This window comes from Narcine bancroftii, chromosome 1 (assembly GCF_036971445.1).
Source record: "Narcine bancroftii isolate sNarBan1 chromosome 1, sNarBan1.hap1, whole genome shotgun sequence".
Classification (NCBI taxonomy): Eukaryota; Metazoa; Chordata; class Chondrichthyes; order Torpediniformes; family Narcinidae; genus Narcine; species Narcine bancroftii.
This window is the reverse complement of record NC_091469.1, coordinates 416,878,313-416,903,554: the sequence shown is the minus strand read 5'-3', so window position 1 is coordinate 416,903,554 and position 25,242 is coordinate 416,878,313. Positions and strand designations below refer to the sequence as shown.

The 25,242-nt window shown below is 40.6% G+C and overlaps 1 protein-coding gene across 3 annotated transcripts in view; it reads left to right on the top strand.

Moving 5' to 3' along the window:
• Positions 1-19,069, top strand: part of azi2 (5-azacytidine induced 2) — a 98,982-nt gene extending 79,913 nt beyond the window's left edge. For all 3 annotated transcript variants that reach the window (XM_069914032.1, XM_069914031.1, XM_069914034.1), the window contains exon 8: positions 16,382-19,069. In XM_069914032.1, coding sequence (XP_069770133.1) covers positions 16,382-16,773 — 392 coding nt within the window. In that variant the 3' untranslated portion in view covers positions 16,774-19,069. The remainder of the gene's footprint in view (positions 1-16,381) is intronic.
• Positions 19,070-25,242: the final 6,173 nt, after the last annotated feature.

Genomic DNA, 25,242 nt, shown 5'->3' with positions numbered 1-25,242 from the left:
ACTTACGTGTTACAATCCCGGCAGGTGACGACCTTCAATTATGGTCGTCTAATTTGTCCGATCTCCAGTTCTTACTGACAATCATAAAGATTTTAAAAGAGAGAATTTTGTTAAAACAGGCTTCTCTGGACCTTTTTATAAGCCGGCTGAGATGATTGTCAAGAAAAACAGAAACCGTCGTCCAGTGTCCACTCACCCATCACGTCGGGGTCACCAAATTGTTAGGTCTGCTTTGTTCATGAATGAGTGAGTCAAACACCAGACTGAGTCGAAATCAAGGTTCTTTGTTCTTTATTGCCGGATTGTAACACTTGCAACTAACAGTGTTAGTTGGAGAAGGTGCATTCTGCCGTTATCAGCAAGTGGTGTTTTTTATATACCTTAGGATACGTACTTAGTAAATTATCATACCATGACATTGTCCAATGAATAAACTGTTGCTATCCTTCTCTGCTAGTTTCCTGCACATCAATTTGTCATCCCCACTCTTATCTTGAGAGTACAAGGTCACAACTGCATCTTGTTACGGCCCAGCACTGGGTGACTCCTTCTACATTCCCAGCTCATGATGTTTTTACCTAACAGTGGTGTTGAAGTCCACAACCACTGAAAAAACAATACAAGCGTTAGCAGAGATATTCGCAAGATATGGATTACCTGTTACATTATACTCTGACAATGGTCCACAATTCATTTCAGAGACATTTGCGGAATACATGAGGACCACAGGTATCCACCATCATAAAGTAACTCCGAAATGGCCGCAAGCCAACGGAGAAGTAGAGAGACAAAATCAGTCCATTGAAAAACGATTGAGGATTGCACACGCAGAAGGACTAAATTGGCGAGAAGCATTGCTATCTTATGTGGCTGTCTATCGAGCAACACCTCATGCAACCACTGGAAAAAGTCCTGCAGAAGCATTTTTTGGGAGAAAAATCCGCACAAAAATGCCAGAAATAAAGGAAATCCGAGACGACCAGGAGATGAGGGACCACGATGCTGAAAAGAAAGGTGTAGCAAAGCTGTACACAGATTCGAAACGTGGAGCCAAGTACTCAGACATCATGCCACGAGATAATGTTCGAGTGAGGCACGAAACTGGTGGTAAGCTAGACACACCTTATTACCATCAACCCTATACTGTCGTATCCAGAAGTGGCAGTATGGTGACAGTCAAGTCTCCGACTGGAGTCCTGTTTCAGAGAAATGTATCAGGTGTAAAAAGGTACCAGTCCAGAGATACATCGAGCGAAGAGGTTGAAAGGCCAATATGAGATGCTGAAACTGAGAGACCTGATGATGTTCCAGAGGCAGTTACCAGCACTCCTGATGAAGTGACTAGAGCGCCAGAAACACCCGAAGCCGTGGCAAGCAGTATTTCTGACGCTGAGAGTGAACAACCGAGAAGCGACGACAATATTGCAGGCAGGCCGAAACGAAACCGGAAAGCGCCCAAACGATACGAAGACTTTGTGCCATAATTTTAATAAGAACTTTGGGACAATATTTTAATCTTATATCATAAAGTGCATGTATGAGTGCTGTAGGAAGTAAATTTTATGTAGTTGAGTTATAGTATTACCATTAGTTACGATGTTTTTATGTTTCCGAGGGATATTGGTAAGTGAAGGTAAAGTTTATTTCTGATTAAAGGAGGGATGTCATGATAATGAATATGTATGAGATGTACCGGAAGTCACGTGGTATGAGAGAGAGATAAGAGCACAAGCAGGAGAACAAAGGAAACTGGAAAATAAAGACACTGAGAAGTTTACCTGATAAAACTTGTGTTTGATGTTTTATTAACTTCACATTTCGGGCCACAAATGTGACAGTATGCTATCGATGGCACTAGCACACGATGGATACCCCAGTTCTGCAAATTTGTCCATTGTCTCCTGAAGACGTGCACCACTTGGCAGTTCGACAAAACATTTAGAAAGAACCCCCCTCAATGATCCAGTATTCTGACATACCAACACGTGCACAGTGGTGACACTGGCACCAAAATGTCAAAAATCAATTGTTCGATCGATATTCATGAGGTAGCATACCACTACAAAGCAATGGCGAGTCTAAGCCAAGGTTCCAAAGGCTATCGCCAGTTTGTTGTCTTGTGCCTCAGGTGGGGCTCAATGAGTTTCAATAAAAAGTCAAAAGTGTTCAGAGATGTATGAAGAGGACTCCACCACTCATGCTCATCAAAATTGTTGAGAACATTAGACCACACGTGGTCTCTCCTCCATATCATTCTATTTGAGACCAGCGCAAATTGATTCAGAAGATACAAAGGTCTCTGTTTACAGTGTCTAAGGTTCTCATGCCTTTCTGCCTCATTTTGCCCCTGCTTCTATTCAAATTCTCTTCAAACGTTTTTTTTCGACTGCACAAACACATTGTCCACACGAATGCGACATTGCATGGTTCATAAAGTTGATTACGAAGTGCAGAAGATTTGCTTGCATTCAAAGAGTGCAAAATATGTACACAGCTAGCACTATCAACTGCTGTTGGACTTATTATTGTGTACTAAGAAATGTCATTGCCCGGCATGCATGTTTTACATCATATCAGATGCCGGTGCTGCTGTGCTACACGCCCTGCTTCTTTTGCTCCGGGCAGCTGGCTTGCTGTGTAAAAGGACACACCGACCCAGCATTTCTTCTGTTCCATGTGAACAAGTGAGATGGGTCGTGCATATGGCAATAACTCTGGGTTTTAGTGTAAAAAGGGTTTAAGTTTTCCTTACAGTAGACAAAAGTTGAAGTATATGGTATATATAACATTATTCCTGTATTATTACGTGATAATAAAAGGAACCTTTGAACCAAACTCACCATCTTTTTGTTGAAAACAAACAATAAATGCTATCCTTAATATAACCACCTACATCTTGTAAATTGATTTAAATAAAAAATTGCAAGGAATACAAGCCAAGTTTGTATAATTTAGTTTAACCTTTTAAATTTCCATGCCATTCTGATGAATCTGTACAAAGTTATCATTCTTGGTCAAATGACATTATATTTTCATGGCAAAAAACAAAGCTGTCATAATCTTACTGCTTGAGTCAGGCATGTTGGCGTAATGTAATTTGCTCATTATGAGAGGGTGAATCTGCCAGTTATAATGTCAAATGTATGGGAAAGATGGGAACCATGAATGCAGTTCATGTTTTGGAAGTGGAAATGGTGCAAATGTGAAGATTACATAAAACATCTTGTTTCATCTCTTATGATTGGTCAAGTGGGACTTTAACTCTGAGGCAAAAATAAGTGAGACTGTAAAGTGTTAATTCTCCAAAAGGCCTGAATTAGTACAGTAAACAATTCAATATAATCAAAATCTTTCATGGAATTGTTTTTGTCAATAATTAATTTATTGTGTGGATGCCACTAGGAAAGGTTGCATATTTGACCCATCATTAATTCCTCTTTTCTAAGAGAATGGGTAGGTGACATATATTTCCAAGTCAGGATCATGTTTGATTTTGAAGGGAACTGTCTGCTCTTTTCTTTCTTGGTGATGCTGATCTTTGGCGATGCCATAGCCTTTCATTACCTGAAGGCGAGTTACTCACATAAGGATATTAAGCTTCTGGACTGCTCTTGTTGCCACACGTTATGTGATTTATTTTTATCCAGTTATTATTCTGATCTTTGATAAAGAAAAGATTGTGGCGGGTCGTTAACGACTGTTTTTATTCAAATTCAGCACGCCCCTTTAAGGGCAGCATGAGCTCAGTCACCTGGTGCATTGTGACATCTTAATCGCTGTCCAGGGTGTGTGCTGGAAGGGATGCTGGAGTCAGAGAGAATCCTTTGACGACGCCATTTCCCCATGGCTGCCCCGCCAAATGGCAATACAAGCGGGGCCAGTTCGCCATGAGGATGTGCACCGCCACAAGATGTTAATTGTGGAACATTAGTAATATTAATATTGTTAAATATTAAGCTAAAGTGGATTGACTTACTTTTGTTGAAAGGGCTTGTTTGCTTCATAGATAAGTGACGGAAGTCTTAAATCTACTTATGCCTGAATGCATCTAAGTTTCGCTGTACACAGGGAATAACTAATTCCATTTTTGAAGACTTGAGAAGGAAATTGAATATTTTTCAATCATTGTTGAATCTCCCCATTTCTGACCATATGATCCAAAAAAGATAATTTATGAGGTTGCTGAAGATGGTTAGGCTGAGGATATTGCCCTGCCCTTCAGGAAGGGAAAACCAGAGGTATACAATCCAGTGATCATCAGATGTGGAGAGTGTGAGCAAATTTTAAGTTCTTGGGAGTCCCTATCTCAGAGGATTTTTCCTGTACCCAACACACTAAGAAAGCACGTCAGCACCACTACTTCCTCAGGAGTTTGCAGAGGTTTGGTATGACACCAGAAACCCTGGCAAATTTCTACAGATGTGTAATGGAAAGTGTGCTGACTGGCTGCATCATGCTGTGGTATAGGGACAACAATACACCTGAGCAAAAAGCCCTGCAAAATGTAGTGGACACAGGCAAGAACGTCATAAGCAAAACCTCCCCATCAATGAGAACATCTGCAGGGAATGCTGCCATCAGAAAGTAACAGCAATCATCAAAGACCCTCACCAACCCGAACATGCTCTGTTCTCGCTGCTACCATCAAGAAGAGGTAGAGGTGTCACAAGACTAACACTACCAGGTTCGTGAACAGTTGCTAACTCCACCACCAGGCTCCTCAACAATAAACTTAATCGGGGACTCATTTAAGGATTCATACTTTTGCACTTTTTTTTGTTTTATTTCCTCTCTACATTGAACAGTCAGTTTATTTATATTCTTTATTGGTTTGCGTTTGTATATGGTGTACAGTTCTTTTTCTTGCACTGTCGATAAGTGATAATTCTGCCTCACCCACAGAGATAATAATCTTAAGAGTTGTATGTGATATCATAGAAACATAGAACCGTACAACACAGAAACAGGCCCCTTTGGCCCTTCTAGTCTTGCCAATCCATTTTCATTTGCCAAGTCCCAATGGCCCTCCAAACCTCACCCATCCATGTACCTGTCCAAATTCTTCTTAAATGTTAAATTTGAACCCACATTCATTATCTCAGCAGACAGCTCGTTCCACACTCCCGCCACTCTCTGAAGATGCTCCCCTCATGTTCCTCCTAAACCTTTTCCCTTTCACTCTTAACCCATGTCTATATTTTGACAATAAAGCTGAAATCCAAGATGCCTGGGATTGAGATGATTGACCTCCATCAATGATGACATCTTCCTTTCTACAAAGTATGATTCTAGTGATTGGAATGCTTTTGCCTTGATGCTCATTGACATTTATATGTAGGTTGCTTGATTCCACACTTAGTCAAAGCTCCTGTCACGCCTGGAATTCAAGTGCACGTCTTGCCTGAAAATTGGAAGTTTGTTTTGAGATTCTTAGACTTCCTATCTTGTCTATTGTGTGTAATTTGGCAAGTCTGAACTACTATTGTTCAAGTAGGTATGAAAGTACTACAAGTGACAAATTTCTAATTGACCTTGTATGTCAGTGTATAAGATGACTGGTGTATAAGATGACCCAAGAATTTCCACTTAATTGAGCTGTACTCATCGTATAAGGCTACCCCAACTCTGGTATTTATCGCTGAGAGCTTACTGACAATATTTGCTACGTACTTCTTAAGAATTGACCAATGTGTTGTGCCTCCTTTCAATGCACATTTATTCCTGGGAATACAGTAATTGGTCACTGCAAGATTTGTTGTGATTGGCCTGTTGAGGCAATATAAACAGAATGTACCCTGGGACCCTGGCTGATTGTTCACTCTTCGCAAATGGCAACTGTTCCCTTTGTTTGCTGTGTTGTTATTTTAAATTACGTTAGACAGGTTTATAATACATTTTTATTGTTTACATTACTATTAATCCAGTTTCCCAAATGCAAGTTTGGGTAGAAAAATATTTATTGGTAGGACCATAGGATATATGCAAGGGCTATATGCTGTTCTCCATCGCCATGGGGGACATTGTAAACCACAGGATATTAATGTTTGGATTTTATATTTGGTGTATAAGATGACCCCTGGTTTGAGGGTGACATTTTTAAGGTTCAAATACTGTCCTATACGCCGACATGAACGGTAACTTCATTGAGAATGTCAAATGTTTTGTCTTGTGCAAAACATCATATTGGAGGGCTGTATCTCTCCTATTTAGGCAGACTGATTTATGGTTGCAGTACACAGTCATTAACTTTGTATCTGTGCTGTCATAAATGTGACAGAACCAACTGGCTCCGCATGGGCTTTGAACAGCCCATTTGGGGAGCTGACAGTGATTTTAGTTGAAATCTAATGACCCTGGGTCTGTGCCCAAGATGGCAGCACCTTTTTTATTGGCAGCAGCCATGAGGGGGAAGCAGAGGACTGGAGTAGGGCACCAGAAGATGGGAAGATCATGCACTGTCTGAGAAGGAGAAGCTGAGGAGATGACCTGCAGGGATGGTGACCAGTGAGGGGGCTCTGCAACTGAGGGACCAGTGCATGCAGCGGGCTGCTGGTGACTCGAGGCAAGGAACCCATGGAAGCTGTGGGCTGCTGGAGACTGCTGTTGGAAAATTCGCTCTGGACTACTGACTGCTGGACACTGACTGGAGAAGTACCAGGTATTGGAACTGAGATGTGAAGAGGTGTCGAGGGTGCTGAACGGTTCCTGACCACGTCAGGAGTTCGGATCTGGAGCTCAGGTTGCTGATAGTTTGGACTGGACTCTGTATTGCTGCAGAAGCGCAGGAGACGAATCTACAGACACTCAGTAACTCTGGGGAGGTCTCTTTTGCTTCTATCTGACTGGAAGTCTGACTGTAAGAGATCCTTGGGTAATCCTTCACAGTGGCAAATCTGTCTACCTTGCAGCAGGCAAAAAGAAATTTCATGTCATATGAGACTTTTATTGCTATGATAATAAATTGAATCTTGAATAATTATTTGTATTTGATAAACCACATATTAGTTCTGCCAAGTCAAGTTTATTGTCATCCTATTGTACAAGTCCAACTTGATGGAACAGCATTCTCCTATTCTTGATGCAAAAAAATGCAGACACACAACCAGACATAACACAAGTACAGACAAACAATACATCTGCAGAACAAGTATTTCATTTATACCAATAAATAAATATTGTTTTGTACATATGAGGGTCTCGGATGGTTAGTGTGAGCAGTTTTTTCATCATTCAGCATTCTCACTACCATGGGAAGAAGCTGTTTCTCAGCCTGGCAGTGCTAGCTCTGATAGTCATGTATCTTTTCCCCGACAGGAGCAGCTGAAAGATGCTGTGTGACATAATGGTGGCCAGTAGCCTTTCCTGCTTCAGTCTTCTCAGAGAAGTGCATCTTCCTGACAAGAGAGGAGATGCTGAGTTTCGATGATAGGTCATTAGTTAAATGGACTCTAAGGAACTTGGTGCTGTATACTCTCTCCACTGCAGAGTTATGGTTGTGTAGTGGAGGATGGTCCTCTTGAAGTCTACTATCATTTCCTTTGTCTTGTCCATTTTGAGATTTGGGTTATTACTCTCGCAACATATAAGATTTTTCACCTCTGTGGTGCAACTCATCGTTGTTGCTGATCAGGCCAACTACTGTTGTGGCATCTGCAAACTTGATGACACTGTTGCAGCTGGATCTAGCTATGCATTCATGGGTCAGTAGCATGAACAGGAGTGGGCTGAACACACAGCCCTGTAGTGCACCAGTGCTTAGCGTGATGCTGCTGACCCAGACAGACTGTGGTCTTTAGGAATTCCAGAATCCAGTTACAGAGAGGGGTGTTGAGTCTCAGCGAGCCAGCTTTTCCCCCCAGCCTCTGGGGCATGATTGTATTAAATGTCGAGCTGAAATCAATGAACTGTAGCCTGGAATATGAGGCATAATTTTCCAGTGTGGTAAGGACAGAGTGAAGAAATGTTATTATTGTATTATATGCAGATCTAATTAGTACCAAGTTTTTCCAGATGGAATATGGTGAGATCACCAAAACCCAATAGATCAATGACCATGTCTTGGTGTTCAGTGGAAAAGAGGCTACTCACCATGCTGCTGGGAGCGTATCCTTGTTTGGTGAGTGTTTTCATTTTACTTTTATCCAGGTTCTACTAAGATCTTTGAATATACCTTAGTGGCAGATAGCTGTGTGAGACTCCAGGAAGAAATGAAGTCTCTGGCTCAGTTTTGTACTGGATTTGGATAGAATTCCAAAGTGGTGATGTTGGATGAGAGGAAGAGTCTGATTGATTAGAAAGGAGGGGTTGTGTGAGGAAGTCTGCTCCCTCCACATGTCAAAATCATACACAACCAAACTGTCTCCCAGAGTTTCCTTATCAATTGCTTGGAAGGATAAAGCATTCACAGTATCAGCATATATGGGAATCCTTTATGAACCTATTATCAAGGACTGATTTTTTTTTGTAATGAAATACTGTATAGAGTTATTGCTGGAAAGTGGTACTGCATGAGAAGATCAATCATCATGAATTTCAGAGCAGTCACAAGGTCACAAAGAGCCATTTTTTTCTGCTTCAATATTTTATGCATGAATGCATGGAGTTCACTTGAGATCCATCCTCCAGACTCAATTAATAGTTTTGGCAGGCTGAGTGGTAAATAGCAAAAATGTACATGCAGCAGTTGCAAACAATGGAAGTTGTATGCAGGTTTTTAATTTCCTACAGCTAATTTCTATTGTTTATGGGAAATCATGCCTCACAAATTTGATTGAGTTTTTAAAAAGTGACCAAGAAGATTGATGAGGGCAGATGTCAATGAGGACTGTAGCAGGGCCTTTCATGAGATTCTGTATGGTAGGTCAGTGTAGAAATTTAGATCAAATGGGATAGAGAGTGAGCTCACCAAAAGGCAACATAGGATTGTGTTTGAGGTGAAGGTGATGTTTGGTATGCTTGCCTTCGTTGGTCAGGAATTGAGTACGGGAGTTGGGATGTCACGTTGCAGCGCTGAACGATGTTGGTAAAGCTGCATTGAAATGCTATGTTCCGATCTGATCACTCAGCTGCAGAAAGAATACCATTAAACTGAGACGGGTGCCGAAAAAAGATTCATGAGGATGTTGCCAAGACTGGAGAGCTTGATTATAAAGAAAAGTTGGGCTTTTTTCCCTGGAATGTAGGAGGCTGAGGGGTAAACCTGTCCAGAATTATAAATTTTTGAGGGGCATGAACAAGGTGAATAGTCACTGTCTTTTCTACAAGATAAGACAATCTAAAATTAGAGGGTATAGGTTAAAGGTAACAGAGGAGGGGGAGGTTAAAGGAGACCTGAAGGGCACTGAGGTGTGGAAATGGAATGGGCTTCTTAGGAAATTTTTGAGATGGGTAAAGTTACAACATTTAAAAGCGATTTGGACAGGTACGTGGATAGGAAAGGGTAGAGCGATATGAGCCAAGAACAGGGAAATAATCCTCAGATGGGGAACATGTTTTGTATGAAAGAGTTCGGCTGTTGGGCCTTATTCAGTGTTATATAAATCTTTGGCTCTCTGACAATCAGGCTGTTTGGCAGTGCCCTGTATAATTGATTTATTTCAGCGAAACTAAATAATGTTATTCCCAAGGATGAGCTTCAGATCTAAATTTCTCCCCATTTTTCATTCCTTGTTAGTTCATTGTCAAAGTTGTGAGATAAAACTTTTCAACCAGGGCCAAATAGTACAGCCTGAAAGTGGAATTTTAAGCACGTTACAGAAGAAATGAGCTACATCAAGTTGTGTAGTGATTTATTCTCCAAACTTTATTTTCTGGATTAAATTTACTCCACCTCCAAATATCATAATGGATTTTCAGCAGCTGCGAAATATAAACCAGAAATGTTGTCAATGCTCAGCGAGTCAAGCACTGCTTGCAGAACGAAAAACTTAACATTTTTAGTTCTAAAATGGAGATAACTTGAGCAGTCATGAACCTTATTTTTCAGAAAGTACAGAAGCAATCTTGAGCACATGACTGCAGAAATTTTTGCACATTACTTCAATGGCTTTGGTCTTGCCTCATCTTATGGCACCATATACTGTTGATCTCTGAACTCTTGATGTATTTCTTGAATGCAAGATAGAATTGACAGACTACTAATATATATTTGTGACATGCCATCCCTTTTACAGTCCTGACATGCCTATTTTCATCAGATTACTTCTCCTATTTCATTTTAAGCATGTTTTTTCATAATTTAGCCCTTTATGGCATAATTCTCATACAGCTTTCCATATTAAAAACAAGTTATTTCAGAATATTTTATTAACCTTAGCACTAATTACAAAGCATTGAAGAGGAACATAATAGGAGCGGAGTCTGCATCTGGCCCATTAAACCTGCACAGCCATTCAAGATTATGGCTGAAATGGTCATGAACTCAGCTCCTCTTACCAGTTTGTTCCTCATAACCTTTCAGTCCCATATTATTTAAAAATCTATCTGTATTAAATACATTTAATGAGGCAGTTTCAACTGCTTCATTCGGTGGATAATTCCACAGATTCACTACTTCCTGGGGAAAAGCAATTTCTCCCCATCTCTGACTTGATTTTGTGTCCCCAAGTTTTATTCCCCAGTTTTGATAAGAGTTTCAGCCTGAAATGTTGACTTTTTTTCTCCCACTAATGCTGCTTGACCTGCTGAGTTCCTCTAATAGATTGTGTTGAGCTTGCTCTTAAGTTCACTCCCTCTACCAATGAAGACCAATGCCCCATTTACCTTCTTGATAACCTTCTGCACCAAATGTTGGCAACAAAGTTAAACTGGGGTTATTAATAACCAGACTTTCAGAGGAATATTTTAATTGCAAAACTGGATGGCATTGTTGAAATACTTTGCGAGGTTGGTTCTGTAGTAAATCAACTCCTATCTCAGGAAGCCTTAGGCTCACTTCACTTCACATGTCATTACAACTGGTCAATGGGAGATGCTATTTTGCTGACTTCAGGCTGGTGTTCAATACCATCATACCAGTAAAACTCATGACCAAGCTGAGGGACCTGGGACTATGCCCATCTCTTTGCATCTGGATCCTGGACATCTTTATCGGCAGACCCTAATCAGTGCAGATGGGTTACATCACCTTTTCTCTGACAATCAACACCGGGGCACCTCAAGGATGTGCTTTTAGTCCCTTGCTCTATTCCTTGTACACTCATGACTGCAAAACCAAGTTTAAACTCCAACTCACTCCTCAAATTCTCTGATGACAACACCATTATTGGCTGAATAACGAGAAATTTTAAGTCAGGAAATAAGATGAAGATGGAGAATCTGGTGCCAGGACAAAAATTTTGCTCTTTGCATCATCAAGACTTTGGAGATAATTGTTGATTTAAGGAATGAGAAACCATGGACTACACGGCTGTCTGCATTGATGGGACAGAGGTGGAGAGAGTCCGAAGATTTGAGTCCCTGAAAGTCCATATTTCGGGAGAAACTTCCTGGAACCAGCTCATCAAGCCCAATGATGAAGGCGGCAGAAGAACGGCTCAGCTTTCCAAGGAGTTTGATAATGTTTGGCACATTGTCAGATACTCTATCAAGCTTCCACAGATGTACTATGAAAAGTATATTTCAAATACCCAGGAATGCGGAAGGCTGCAGAAGGTATGAGGTCCTAGACCAAAAGATGATTCAGAGCTATCTATTATGTATAGTTGTCGTGGATTTTCAAGTGCTTGGTGGGTTGTACTGCCTACCTTTCACTACGCAGCTTAGAATAATTTTGTGAGAAGCTTTATCCTGTTTTTGTCATGCAGTCTCATCTTTCCAATTATAGTAAAACCCCTGTTATCCAGAATTTAAGCAACCGGCAAAAAAAAGGAAAATAAATAAGTAAAAAGAATTAAAATAAGTAAGTAAAAAGTTAAAGTTTAAAATTGTAAAAGTAAATATTCTCTTAAATAACACATAAATCTTTAGTGAAGATGGGAGCAAATATTTAGCCAGTGAAGTGCCTTGGTTGTGTTTTACTCATAGCAGCTCTTTGAATAACCATTCTGTTTCTCCTTAAGTTCCATCTGACCATGCATATGGACAGAAAAAATCTTTGATAGCTTGGATATCAGTTGACTTTCTTGCAAAGGATTTTTGGCCCAAAAGTTAGACTACCTCTACTGTAATACTGACTGTTCTCAAGACATTAGTTCCTTTCACACCGCCAATTACATGTGAGTTTATCCTCCAATTTGGTGGGTCAAAGTATGTGGTGTGACATAACTAGACAGGTGAGTCAATTTCAACTGGGCTATGATACATAGTGGTGGCATGTATCAGAGTCCAGCTGAGTTAATTCACCAATCGCCTTCTGGGTGTGTGAATGGTCTACAACTTACTAGGTACTATTAATGACATGCTTCCTTCAGCCAGGCAGTTATATTTCACAGCACAGCCGGTCGCGCTCTGACAGCCCCGGTGGCCACATTTCCGCCCTGTTGCCTGACAGTCCCACCACCCAGCTTCCTTCCTCCTCTATTCCCCTCCCTCCCCACCCCCTCCTTCTCTCTTCCATTTCCTCTTCTTCTTGCCCCATCTCCCCCCCCATCAGCCCCACACCAATCCCACTGCCCCGCACCATCCCGACAGCCCTGTCACCCCGCTGTACAGTTCTTAATAAAGGGCTGCAATCTTTTTTAATTGTATTGCTATTCTTGGTGCCAGCATAATGCAAGCCACAAGTGTGTCCAGAAAACAAAATGAATGCATAGATCAATCTATTGAGTGTAGAATTCTTGGAATTGGGGCATCAGCTGCATAACAAACACGATGCACTGCTGCACAGACATGATAACAAGGTGCCAAGGGAACACATGGTTAAATAGCACCCATCTTACCACACTATCCAAGCATGGACTGAGCTCCCCTCTGCGGTTTAAGTCCTCCGAAAGCAGCCACTACTTCCTTTTAGAAAAACAGTCACGTTACTTGGTGGATCAGCGTGAAGGTTTTCCATCCAGGATGCTCTCCTACCGCAGGGATGCTCTAGGTGTGAAGGACATCAGACATCTCCCAAGCCACCCCATCAGGGGAAAGCACAGATCGCCTGCTCCACTTAAGTAGCTGGGACTTTTTGGCCACTCTCTCCACTCTGGACAAGTACACCCGCCCCTTTTGCACCCTTTCAGACTAAACTGAACTAATGTATAACTATACGGAATTTGGTTTCAAAATGAAATAGACCATTCTCTTGGACTGGACCATGCTCAGCAAAGTTGGGTAAGTCTGAAAGATTGTTTCTTCCCCTTGAAAAATGATCAGTAAGCAAATTGAGCACTGTTATCCAGTTGGCCAAAAAACACATAACGGGTAGGAACTCAGCACAGGTCCCAGCAGAATAATGTCCAATTGGGGAAAAAAAACAATGTTGTTAATCTAATTGCGAAAGGCTGAATGACACCAGTCAGAAGCAGGTACAGAGGCTAATAATGTTATGGAAACACGTTAGCAAAAGAAACGTGATATTCTCACTGGAGAGGGAATAGAACGGATATTTATTGTTTTATACCAGGGAAGTGGATTTTCACTTGCAGCTGATTTGGTATGTATGGAAAAAAAATGATTATTGGCCATGAATCAATTGGCGCCCTGACAGCTGTGAAATGTAACTGTGCAGTCAGCTAGGCTGTCAGAGCCTTATACGTAACTGGAGGTGGGATCAGCCCCTTAAAATCCCAAATTTCAGAATTACCTGCAAATAATGGTGCAGTGTGAAAGGCTCCTGGGTTCAACTTGCCCTGCAATTTTTTCTGTTTCCTTGGAGAGTTGGCAGTGTGAAAGGGGCTATTGATTGCCCCAAATCCCTCAGATCTTATTTCTCTTGAGTGAAAACAGAGAAGTACCCATTGAGGAACTTGCTCATCTCCTGTGGTTCCACACAGAGTTGACCACATTAATTCTTGAAGGGTCCCTTTTATTCTCTGGTCATTCTTTTTCCTTTTATGTGCATAAAATCCTATGGAATTATCTTTAATGTTAACAGCCAGATCTATCTCCTGTACCCTTTTTGCCATTCTGATTTCTTTTTAGCTTGCCAAAACTCTTCCACATAGGCACTTGATCCCAGTTGCATATACCTGTCCCATGTTCTTGATCAGAGCCTGAATTTCCCTCGTCATCCAACCTTCCCAACACTTGTATGTCTGGCCCTTCACTTGAACAAATGCTGGATTCCTGTCAACACACTTTTAAAAACACCCCATTTTATTGACATTCCTCTTCAAATAACCTATTCTAATTAACGAGCTAGTTCTTGTCTTGTACCTTCAAAGTTGTTGACCTTGCCCAATTCCAAATCTTAGTCCTCCCCTGTCTCTGTCTATAACTATCTTCAATCTAACTTCAACCATTTGCCTTTCCCAATTTAAAACATGGAACTCTAAGCATCGTACAGGCCCTTCACCCCACGATGTGTCAACCTATGTAAACCTATTCCATAACAATCTAATTTTTATCTTCACACCTATAACCCTCTATTTACCTTGCATCCATGTTTAAATGTTCTTATTATACCAGCCTCCACCACCATCCCCAGCAATGAATTCCAGGCATCCATCACTCTCAGGTTAAAAAAAAGTGAACTTCAACATCTTCCCTAAACTTTCTGCCAATTGCTGTACACTGATGTCCACTGGTATTTGCTAATGTTTCCCCAAGATAAAGGTGTTGGCTCTCCACTCTATGTAACCCCCTCATAATCTTATATACCTCTATTTAATCATCTCTATTCTTCATCGCAACCAAAGAGAAAAGCACTAGCTCTGTTGATCTTGCTTCATGTGACATATTCTCCAATTCTGGCAATCTCTTAGTAAATCTCCCCTGCACACTCTCCAAAGCATCAGCATCCTTTCAGTAATTTCCAAAGATTAGATCAAGCATTGTCCTCTCCCGCGTAGGACCCTCTGCATGTTGCAGAGGAAACTTTGCTGAACACATTTGATATATTTCACCCAATGTAAACCTTTTGCAGTTCAACTTTCCCAGTTAAAAATCCCCCACGATGGCAAACCCTGTTTACCTCTATTGTTTATCTTGCTTTGTTTAGGCAAAAAGTTATTACTGCCTCTCTGTATCCAGTTCATCACTAACTTAGATTTCTATAATGACAACCTTGCCTTGCTCAGTCCAAGCCTTTGTATTTATGCATTTGATATTCCAAAATTCTCCTGACCAGCTATCCGGCTTCCATCAATCGCAAGTTTCAGTTTCTCCAAAGCTCTGCTGTCTTTTCCAAAACAACATCTTTTCTTCCCCCGTACCTCTTTCAGTGTCTTAAAAGTCTCAGTCTTTTCTAATGATGTAATGCCCACAACACTGAGATAGCTGCTTTCCTCCCAAGTGTCAAAATGATAGCTGCTGAGTTTCTCCAGTATTTTTGTCTGCTCCATCTGCAGATTTTCTAGTTTTATCTCCTTCCTCTTTTTTTTAATGAGATACTCCTTCAACTGCTTACCAAAATAAGTTTTATCAGTTCTCCTATATTGCCATGTGTGGCTCCATATTAAATTTTCTTTGATAGTATTGTGCAATATCTATAAAAGTACAAAGTTGATATTAATTTGATGCTTCTCTGTTGCATTCAACTGTGACAGATCTATATCTATATTACATGAAATTGTGTCATTAACCTCCGTTATACCCCATGTTTTAATATCTGCAGTAATTATGACTTGTTGAAATTATTGTTCATGATGATGCCTGTATCCTGTATTGTCATGAACATGGTATGAAGTATATATGCACCAAAATGTTCACCATAGTGCATGCAAAATGGTAGTTACAATGGTGCAGATTGAATAAGTGTTGCATCTGACTTATGAATATTGAAAGGTTTTGAAGTTCTGTGATATTAAATGCCATGATATAATCTGCTGTATCAGTTCTGTGTGCAAATTGCATTCTTTTCTCCTTCCTCGCGGTCTTCACATACTCTACACCTCTTACTCAGTTCGTGGTTCTGGTTTTTAATCCTCTTGGAGCAGAGTGAGAATCATCTACTCTTTTTGTAGTGGAGTAGAAAATCCTTGAATTTTTGCACATTATCAAACTCTCAAGCATTCTTTCCAATGATGTTTTTTTTGTCAGTTGCAGTTGGAATTGGAATTATCCGGTAGGAAGTCAGGTCATATTTATGGGGCATTACTGAATCCCACCAGACAACATTTATTTCACATGGACTTGTGTGGAACTTACTAGGTATAATAATGAAACACTTTTCTGTGAATGTCTTTCTGTCAAATTGTCAACCTCAAAAGGTTTATGTTGGGAATGACATTAAAATGTAGAGATGAAAATTGCTTTGTAATTAACTATTTTTTCCTGTCTTTCACACACTCAGTTCAAAGCCTGGACGATGTGTTTCTTGACTGTGGAAAACAGGAGCCCAATTCTTCGGGGACAACGTATCATGCATTGGACCCTTTGTCAAAGGAGGCTGAGGTGAAAATGTCCAAATTTGCAGCAAGTCGTCATTTTCAGCAAGATGCAGGAGCCTATTGTGATCTTGTCCCGTGGACAAGCTCACGACCCACTCCTGTTGGCAGCGCTGCTTTGGAAGAAAATGTTTCTTGTGGAAAGGCCTCAATTGACGATAACTCGTGGGTTCTTCCTAATCCACCATTGGGCAGGCCAAGTGATGCAGCATTCTGGAAAACTGGGACTACGTCCAACTCTTCAGCTGTGAAAATTCCTGTTGTGAATATTCATGATCCTTTTATATTCTGGAGCTGAGCTGCATCATTTGTGATTATTCAGTTAAATAGGAAATTCTATTTGCAAGGTATTTTAAAAATGCTGATTGAATTAGCTGGTGATAGTTATTGCAGATTTTTTTTTACTCATGCCTGAATCCAGCAAGTAAACATTTTGACAGTAGCTGGTGATCTCTGCAAAATGTACCAAGGTTCAGATATCTTGTACAGTGATTTTATTTTTCTTCTGCTGTAATCCATCTGTATATCAAACAAAAAATATTATAAAAGTAGGTGTTTCTATTCTGAAGCTTTAATCTTGCTTGGGCACATCTGTGAATATGGGAAATACTGCTGAAATTCTCAAACTTGGCCTTGAGTAAGAAAGTTCAAGCAAAGGCCATCTGTATATTATGTAATAAATTCAAATCTGCAGATCTTATTTGATAAGCTCTGTTCAGAGCCATGTAAATTAAACGCATGCATTCAGTGAAGAAAGGCTTTGTACTTGACTGTCATGCACTAATTTCACTAGTTTATTTTTGATTCCTCTTAAAGTGCCTCCATATTTTTTGAAAATGCTGTTTTTAGAAGTCCTCCTAACCTCAGTGCCAGTCTTGTGCAAAACATTGCAAATAGTTGCTTTAAAAATAAAACCAAACACGTACATTAACATTATAAATCTGTATGCCAATATATTTCTGTTGTGTATGTAAACAATGAAACACTGTTGTGTAATCTGTTAGATTTTTACAATTCCTCTCTCATTATTGTTCCTTGGAAAAAGAATAATTTGCTTTCATGACAGTCTCAAAATGTTGGAATTGCAGATTTTGCTAAGGAATATTTTAGGGGAATGAGACCAGGCAGGAATTGCTTGATTGAATTCACAGATGGGAGGTGATTATATTCCTTTCATCACCTATTGCTGGACTTCTCTGTGCTCTCAACATGTGGACAGGGTTATCAGTGCCATCACAAATATTCCTCACCTCTTTAAACCACCAAGAGTAAGTTGGGTTGTTGCATTTTTCAAGGAGAATTTGAGAATACCCTTGAAATTTTTCTTGTATCACCTGGTAATTTTATGTTGCTTCATCTGTCGCAGATTCTAATGTGAATTGATGCACAGACAAACTGAAATATCTCTGTATTCCTTGTTGATATTCAATATGTAACAAAAAACCAAAATGAGTTGATTGAAGTTTTTGCCTCGTTAGTTGAGTGGGAATGATAGAGCTTTTCGATATTGGTTGTTTATTGGGATTAGGGAACATTGCCTCAAGATTTGGGGGATGAGGAGGAACTGCTTCTCCCAAAGTGTAAGGAATCTAGAATAATCTGCCCAATGAAGCTGTGAAGGCTGCCTCAATAGATGGATTTAAGATGTATGGATATTTAAATGTTAGAGAATTAAGGGTTATGGGAATCAGAGAGGTATGTGGAGATGTATTAAATGGTGGAACAGGCTTGACAGGCCAGATAGCCTTTTCTAATTTCTTATGTTATTGTTCCTTGGCTTTCTTATAACTGACTAACTTGTCTAATCTACCAGACAAAGCACAGTGAGGATAAATAGCAATTTGGAACAGGAGAATTTGCCAGGAATCTGTCTTGGTTTGCATTAAGAATCTCATAGGAGGGAGAAAAAAAAATTGCAGTTAAGTATCTGAATCCAATTGAATTATATGTTAAGTGAGTAGGTGGCCTAATTCAAATGCAGTAACCTAAAGCAAAAATATTTAAATATTATTCTTTTTGTGGTTGTGGAAATCTGCATGAAAGAAAATGGCGGTGGGCTTGCATTTCTAATTATAGCTATCTCTGACCAGACTGAATTCCACATCCTAATAATTAAAATATGACCACAAACTATTTTTGAAAAACCTTCAATTTTAATATTAAATTTAATCTTAATTTAATTTAATTAATCTTAATTTGTTCATAATTTTACTGGTGATGTGGCAATTATTTGCAGTAAAGAGCATGAATTTAGTGCAATTAAAATTTGATGACTGTATATCCAATCCATTAGCTTGTGGAAGTATAAAAAGGAACTGAAATAAAACTGATTTCAATTATGATCCCAAATATTTCTTTACATGTCAGGCAATGGGTAGCCCCTGCAGATCACTATGAAAACTTATTTTGCCATTTATGTTTGCATTGTGAAACACTGTAGTATCTGTATTATATATTGATTGAATAAATTATATTGACTCAATATGTTAATCCACAATATTTACTGAGGAGCAAATACTTCCTATTTTGCTTGCTTGTATGTTTTGTTTGTGATGTTGATGTGTCCTGTAAATATAGTTACATGATGAAATCTTTCTTTGTTGAGCCATTATTTAATTTTTAAATTGTTGATGCAGAAAATAAGAGGAATCTGCTCTCTACAGACCATATGAGCAAAGTTTCACTTTTTCTTTTTATTTGTCTCTTTTCAAACTGTTGATAATAAAATAGCCCAGGATTTTCAAATTGAGCCAGCCAGTTGTGATATCTTGTATTCATGAATTCCATTTCTCACTCTGCACAATCATGTTTTTGGAGAGAAAAAGACATTATTGATAAAACCTCTTAATTTGGTTCAAGTGCATTCAGTGGGAGTTGCATTGAATTGGATCATAAACTCTGCCACATGGATGTTCAGGCATGATGGGCAAATAATTTGGTAAATCTGAATCAGAAACCACATATCCCATAATTATTATGCTTTATTAATATATGTAGTTTTGGTATTCATAATTCTAAGCATGTTAGAAACAATTTTCCTAAATATCTGTCCTTAATAAAGAAAAGAAACCATACATATTTCTGTTCAGGTTTATTGTCATGTACAAAAGATGCAGTGATAGAGATTGTTTTATAAGCAGACCAGTTAGATGTCTCGTACAAAGTATAAGGAAGACAATATAAAAATGAAGAGATTGCAATATCATTTGGTTTGGAGCAAAGGCAAAATATTTTTACTGTTCAGGTGTCTGATAATGGAGGGAAGGAAATTGTCCTTGAATCTGGTGGCACGTGATTTCATTCTTGTGAAGTGTCTTCCTGATGGGAGGCATTGGTTGAGTCTTTTAATATGCTTTTACAAGGTAATGAAAGTATGTATGATGGCATGAATCTGCAGCTTCTTGCGGTCTTGGATGGAATAGTTCCCTGGTGTGGAATGACAGGATGCTTTCAATGGTGCACTGGTAGAAGTTGGTTCATGAATGCAAATGACATGCCAAATTACCTCGGGCTTCTAAGGTAGTTGAGGTGGAAAGCTCCTTCATAATAATGCACTGCATTGATGTCTGTGGACCAAGGTGAATCATGAGAGATGTTTACCCTAGGAAACCTTAAATATGTCTACTATCTATACCTCTGCATACTTCCTCTCCAACTGAAGTGAAGTATGTGTGGTGGTGGGGGGGGCAAGTGTAAAACATATGTTCCATCAAGTGCCAAAACATTAGACCCAATTGTCTCAGAAATATCCATAACTGAATACTCCCATAGTGACCAGACTACAATTTCAGAGCATAGCACCACACTGCAAGCCCATAACCTGATCTCAGCCCAAGACTTTAATTGATCTCAACCCAGTACAACACTCCTTCTTTGGAAGTCTTTGATCTGCTTAGCATCCTCTGATCTTATGGGTGGCCCAAAATTTTAAATCTCGCTACACTTTTATAATAAATAAATTTATTGACTCATCTTTGCAGGCCATACTTCATTTAAGATACATTTACCCATAAATAATTTCTATAGAAAGATAATGTACAAGTAGCAAACTTTGTCAAGCAGTGGTGGTCCTTAAATTTTGAAACTGTGGCCCAGAAAGGAACAATACCATGGTTGAGTCAAATGGTGGAGGTGCCTGCTTCCTCAACAACACAGCATCGTACTCAGATGTGGCAGTCCTGGCAAGTTCCTAGAACTGGAATATCCAAGCATGACATATAGTCCCTGCTGGCTCTGGCAGTGGGGGGTGGGGGGGGGGGGGGGGACGGGGACACTTGCTGATGAAGCGTATTAATTGAGATTGGCTGCTGATACCAACTCAAAACAGTTGCATGGAATGTTTCCTAAGTCCAGTCATGCATGACTTTTACCACTGGGTCTTTGTGTCTTAGCTTGTGCTTCCTCTATCTGGTGGTCTGATTTGCTACATTGTGTTCATGAGATGGAACAGCACCTTTGGAGGTGTAGCTGTGTTGAGGATCTTGTGGCCTCGGATAGCATCAGCTTTGTTAGTGAAGTTGGTGAAGTTGAAATATCTAGCTCTGATGACGGTTTTTCGTTTCAAGGCTGTTGGAGGTGAATATTTCATTCAGTGTGAGTTTTGTGTGGGGTGTGTAGACAGCTGTCAGTATTGCTGAAGTGAATTCCTGTGGCAGGTAGAAGGTGCCCATAGATCAACTGCAATTGGGTGAAAGGGAAAAGTCAACTCTTCGTGCAGGCAGGACCATCTTTATTTTTTATTCCCAACTTCTTTTCTTTGCTTCCATGGAGTTAGAGTCCCAACTTGCTTGTATAACCAACTCCTAGATCCTGCTCTATTGCTCATTTAAATTACTTTTTCCACTTATGAATGTTGGCCCTTCCCTAAATCTTTTCATCCCATGACTGCAAGTCCAAATCTCCTTTTTCCCTCCCTAATGCTTTCCTCAGCAACCTGTGCAAGTTCACCAACAGAAGAAAAATTGCCTTATCACTTGATGTAGAATAAGATTAGGACCTTGTTCAAAAGTGACATGGAAGAGTTTTGAGGTCCTTATATTTTTAATGTTAAGGCTTGTGTAAATACTTGATTGTAGCAGATATGGCGCTATGTATTTGCAGAGAATTCATGCTTGCACAGTGCTTGGACTATGACAGCTGTCTCTAGCAATGCATGTTGAGAAAACCATCTAGTCCCAAATATACAATGTGAACTGCAAAACATACAAATATTATCACAAAACATTAGTGACTACTCAAATCGAATTAATTCTTTCAGCGCTCACTTAAGGCTTATAGTTGATTTGCTGGACGGTCAACCAGTTTACCTACCTCTGCTGCACCATTTCATCTGATGCAAGGATCGACAAAGAGATAGACAACAGACTCGCCAAGACAAATAGTGCCTTTGGAAGACAACACAAAAGAGTCTGGAAAAACAACCACCTGAAGAAACACACAAAGATCAGCATGTACAGAGCCGTTGTCATACCCACGCTCCTGTTCGGCTCCGAATCATGCGTCCTCTACCGGCATCACCTTCGGCTCCTAGAACGCTTCCATCAGCACTGTCTCCACTCCATCCTCAACATTCATTGGAATGACTTCATCACCAACATCGAAGTACTCGAGCTGGCAGAGTCCGCAAGCATCGAATCCATGCTGCTGAAGACCCAGCTGCGCTGGGTGGGTCACATCTCCAGAATGGAGGACCATCGCCTTCCCAAGATCGTGTTCTAAGGCGAGCTCTCCACTGGCTACCGAGACAAGAGATGCACCAAAGAAGAGGTACAAGGACTGCTTAAAGAAATCTCTTGGTGCCTGCCACATTGACCACCGCCAGTGGGCCGATATCGCCTCCAACCATGCATCTTGGCGCCTCACAGTTCGGCGGGCAGCAACCTCATTTGAAGAAGACCACAGAGCCCACCTCACTGACAAAAGACAAAGGAGGAAAAACCCAACACCCAACCCCAACCAACCAATTTTCCCTTGCAACCGCTGCAACCGTGCCTGTCTGTCCCGCATCGGACTTGTCAGTCACTAACGAGCCTGCAGCAGACGTGGACATACCCCTCCATAAATCTTCGTCCGCGAAGCCAAGCCAAAGAAAAGAATGAGGAGTAGAAAGTATTTTTAAATCAGTCAAATTATACTCTGAATTAGTGCCCATAGGAAAAATTCTGCTAATTTCCTGCTGCAATTTTATCTGAAATTAAGAAAACTGATGAAAATTCATTCATAGCCATATCAGGATAACCTGAAGGAAACTGAGAAAGAAATGATAGTCAGCTCCTCTTGGCATTTTAAATTTTATTTCTATTTCATTTACTCTTGCCTTTGTGGAGGCAAGTACACAAAAGATTATTTCAGAAACTAACCACACGTTGCGGACCAATTACGTGTTTAGAAAGAATGAGGAGGTCCTGCAAAAAGAGCTAAGGGAGTTAGGTGCAAAGTTGAAGGACAGGACCTCCAGGGTTGCAATCTCAGGAGTGCTACCATACTACATGTTAGTGAGGCTAGAAATGGAAGCCATTTTTCATATCACAGGCAAGTGGTGATCCTACTTTGTCCCGGTGAAATTCCCAGGAATTCAGGACTTCCCATACCTTTCACATTCCAGGGAATTTGGTGAGGGGGGGTCCTGTCCCCCACCAATGATGTGTTGCATACTCACAGGAGTAAGGGTAAGTTCACTCCCCCCCCCCCCCCCACTGTCTTGGTTGCACGTCTGCCCTCCCACCCTCCTGTCACCTGCCCCCCGCCCCCCGTGCTTCGGTCCATCGCGACGGTGACTTAATGCGGGATGAATGGCTGACTTCATTTCCCATAATCCCTTGTACTGCTGGAACCGCTCTGGGAAATCCAGCTGAGTGAGCAATTATGGCTAACGAGGATGGCCATTCACCCAGCATTGTGCTGCCGTCGCGATTTGTCAAAGTGGCCCACTGCTGTCAGGACGTAGGTATCTTTTCATTTTAATCACCTACAAGACACAGCACACAAGCACTGATGTCATGAGGCTACCCTGCTTGGCCATTTGCCTTTTGACGCTGCAGGGGAAGGGTGGTCCGAGAAAATTTCCTGGGTCCACAGCCCTACCTTGTAGGTAGGGCCACAGACCCATTTAAAATTTCAAGGCCGACCTTTTCACACTGCAGATTCACAGGAGGATTCACAGAAATCTCTCCTGGGATTCTTCATTTTACACTGTGGTGTGAAAAGGCTCAAAGAAGTTAATGCACCTAAATATGTGGCTTAAGAGATAATGCAGGAGGGAGGGCTTCATGTTTCTGGACCATTGGGCTCTGTTCCAGGGAAGGTGGGACCTGTTCTGATGGGATGGTTTGCACCTGAACTGAAAGGGACTAACATCCTTGTGGGTAGGTTTGCTAAAGCAGCTCCAGGTGGGTGGATGGTGGGGGGGTGGGGGGGGGGGCAGTGTGGGGGAATGGGTGGTTAAACTGCTTTGGCAAGGGGATGGAAAACGAAGTGTTAGAGCAGATAGTGAGGTGGAGGAAGGGAAAGGTCATGCAAGGACTGCATGTATAGACAGAAATCAAAGGTTTGTCCATGATAGATATATTCTCAGATAAATTTATTTCAATGCCAGGGATATTGTCTGAAAGGCAGATGATCTTAGGTGTGGATTGGCACGCGGGATTATGACATTATTACTATTAGTGAGACGGTTGCAGGAGGGGCAGGACTGGCAGCTCAATGGCCTGGTGTTCTGTTGTTTCAGAAGTGATAGAAGGGGAGAGGGAGTGGCATTGCTAGTCAGAGAAAATATGCTTAGACAGGACAGCCCAGTGAGCTCATCGACAGAGGCCAAATGGGTGGAGCTGAGGAATGAGAAAGGTGTGACCACACTGATAAGCTTGTATAGAGAGAATTGGAGGAGCAAATCTGTAGAGAGATAGAATACTTTTGTAAGAAACAGTATGTTGTGATAGTAGGAGATTTTAACTTTCCACATATTGACAGGGACTCCCATACTGTAATAAAAGGGTTGGATGGCTTGGAGTTTGTAAAATGTGTTCAGGAAAGTTTTCTAAATAAATATGTAGAGGAATCAATGAGAGAGGATACAATACTGGATCTCCTACTAGGGAATGTGATGAACTAGACCAGCAGCAATGGAAATATATCACCAAGACCATCGTTATTTCAAAAACAATAATTTTTATTATTAATTATTAATAACATAACTCTTCTTACTTAACCCCACTATGTGTAAATGTGCATATGTGTGCATCAAAACCAAAACCATCATAGTTCAGGTATAACTCTGAAAGATGATTTTAAAGATCAGTCTCAGAAAGCTTTCCGGCTTTTCAAAAGCAATGATGAAGTATGTGTGAGGCATCAGGTTTCTTTAAATTGTTGCTCAAGGGGGCGTGGCAAGATGGCATAGAGTCTAGACGTGTAATCTTGACCTCTCTGGCCAGACTTTTAAGTACCCATTTTTTAAACCTTTTGTTTTCAAGTTTAAACTTTTTAAATTTTAGTTTAAAGTATTGAGGAACTACTATGGCCATTAATGGTAAAAAGATTAAACCTCAAGTGCAGAAGAAGTTACATTTTTGAAGTGCTGAAGATTTGGGGCCTAAATGATTTGATACAGCTTCAGGTTTAACTTCTTCAGTGTCTAAACCACAAAGACTGCCTGTGGGAGCTGAAAAAAAATGTCTACTACTCACCAAGTGAAGGATGACGCTGGAATTACCCGTTCTCTTGAAGAAGGTGCGTGTTCCCAAGAAGTGGATCCCGATTCTGGAAGCCT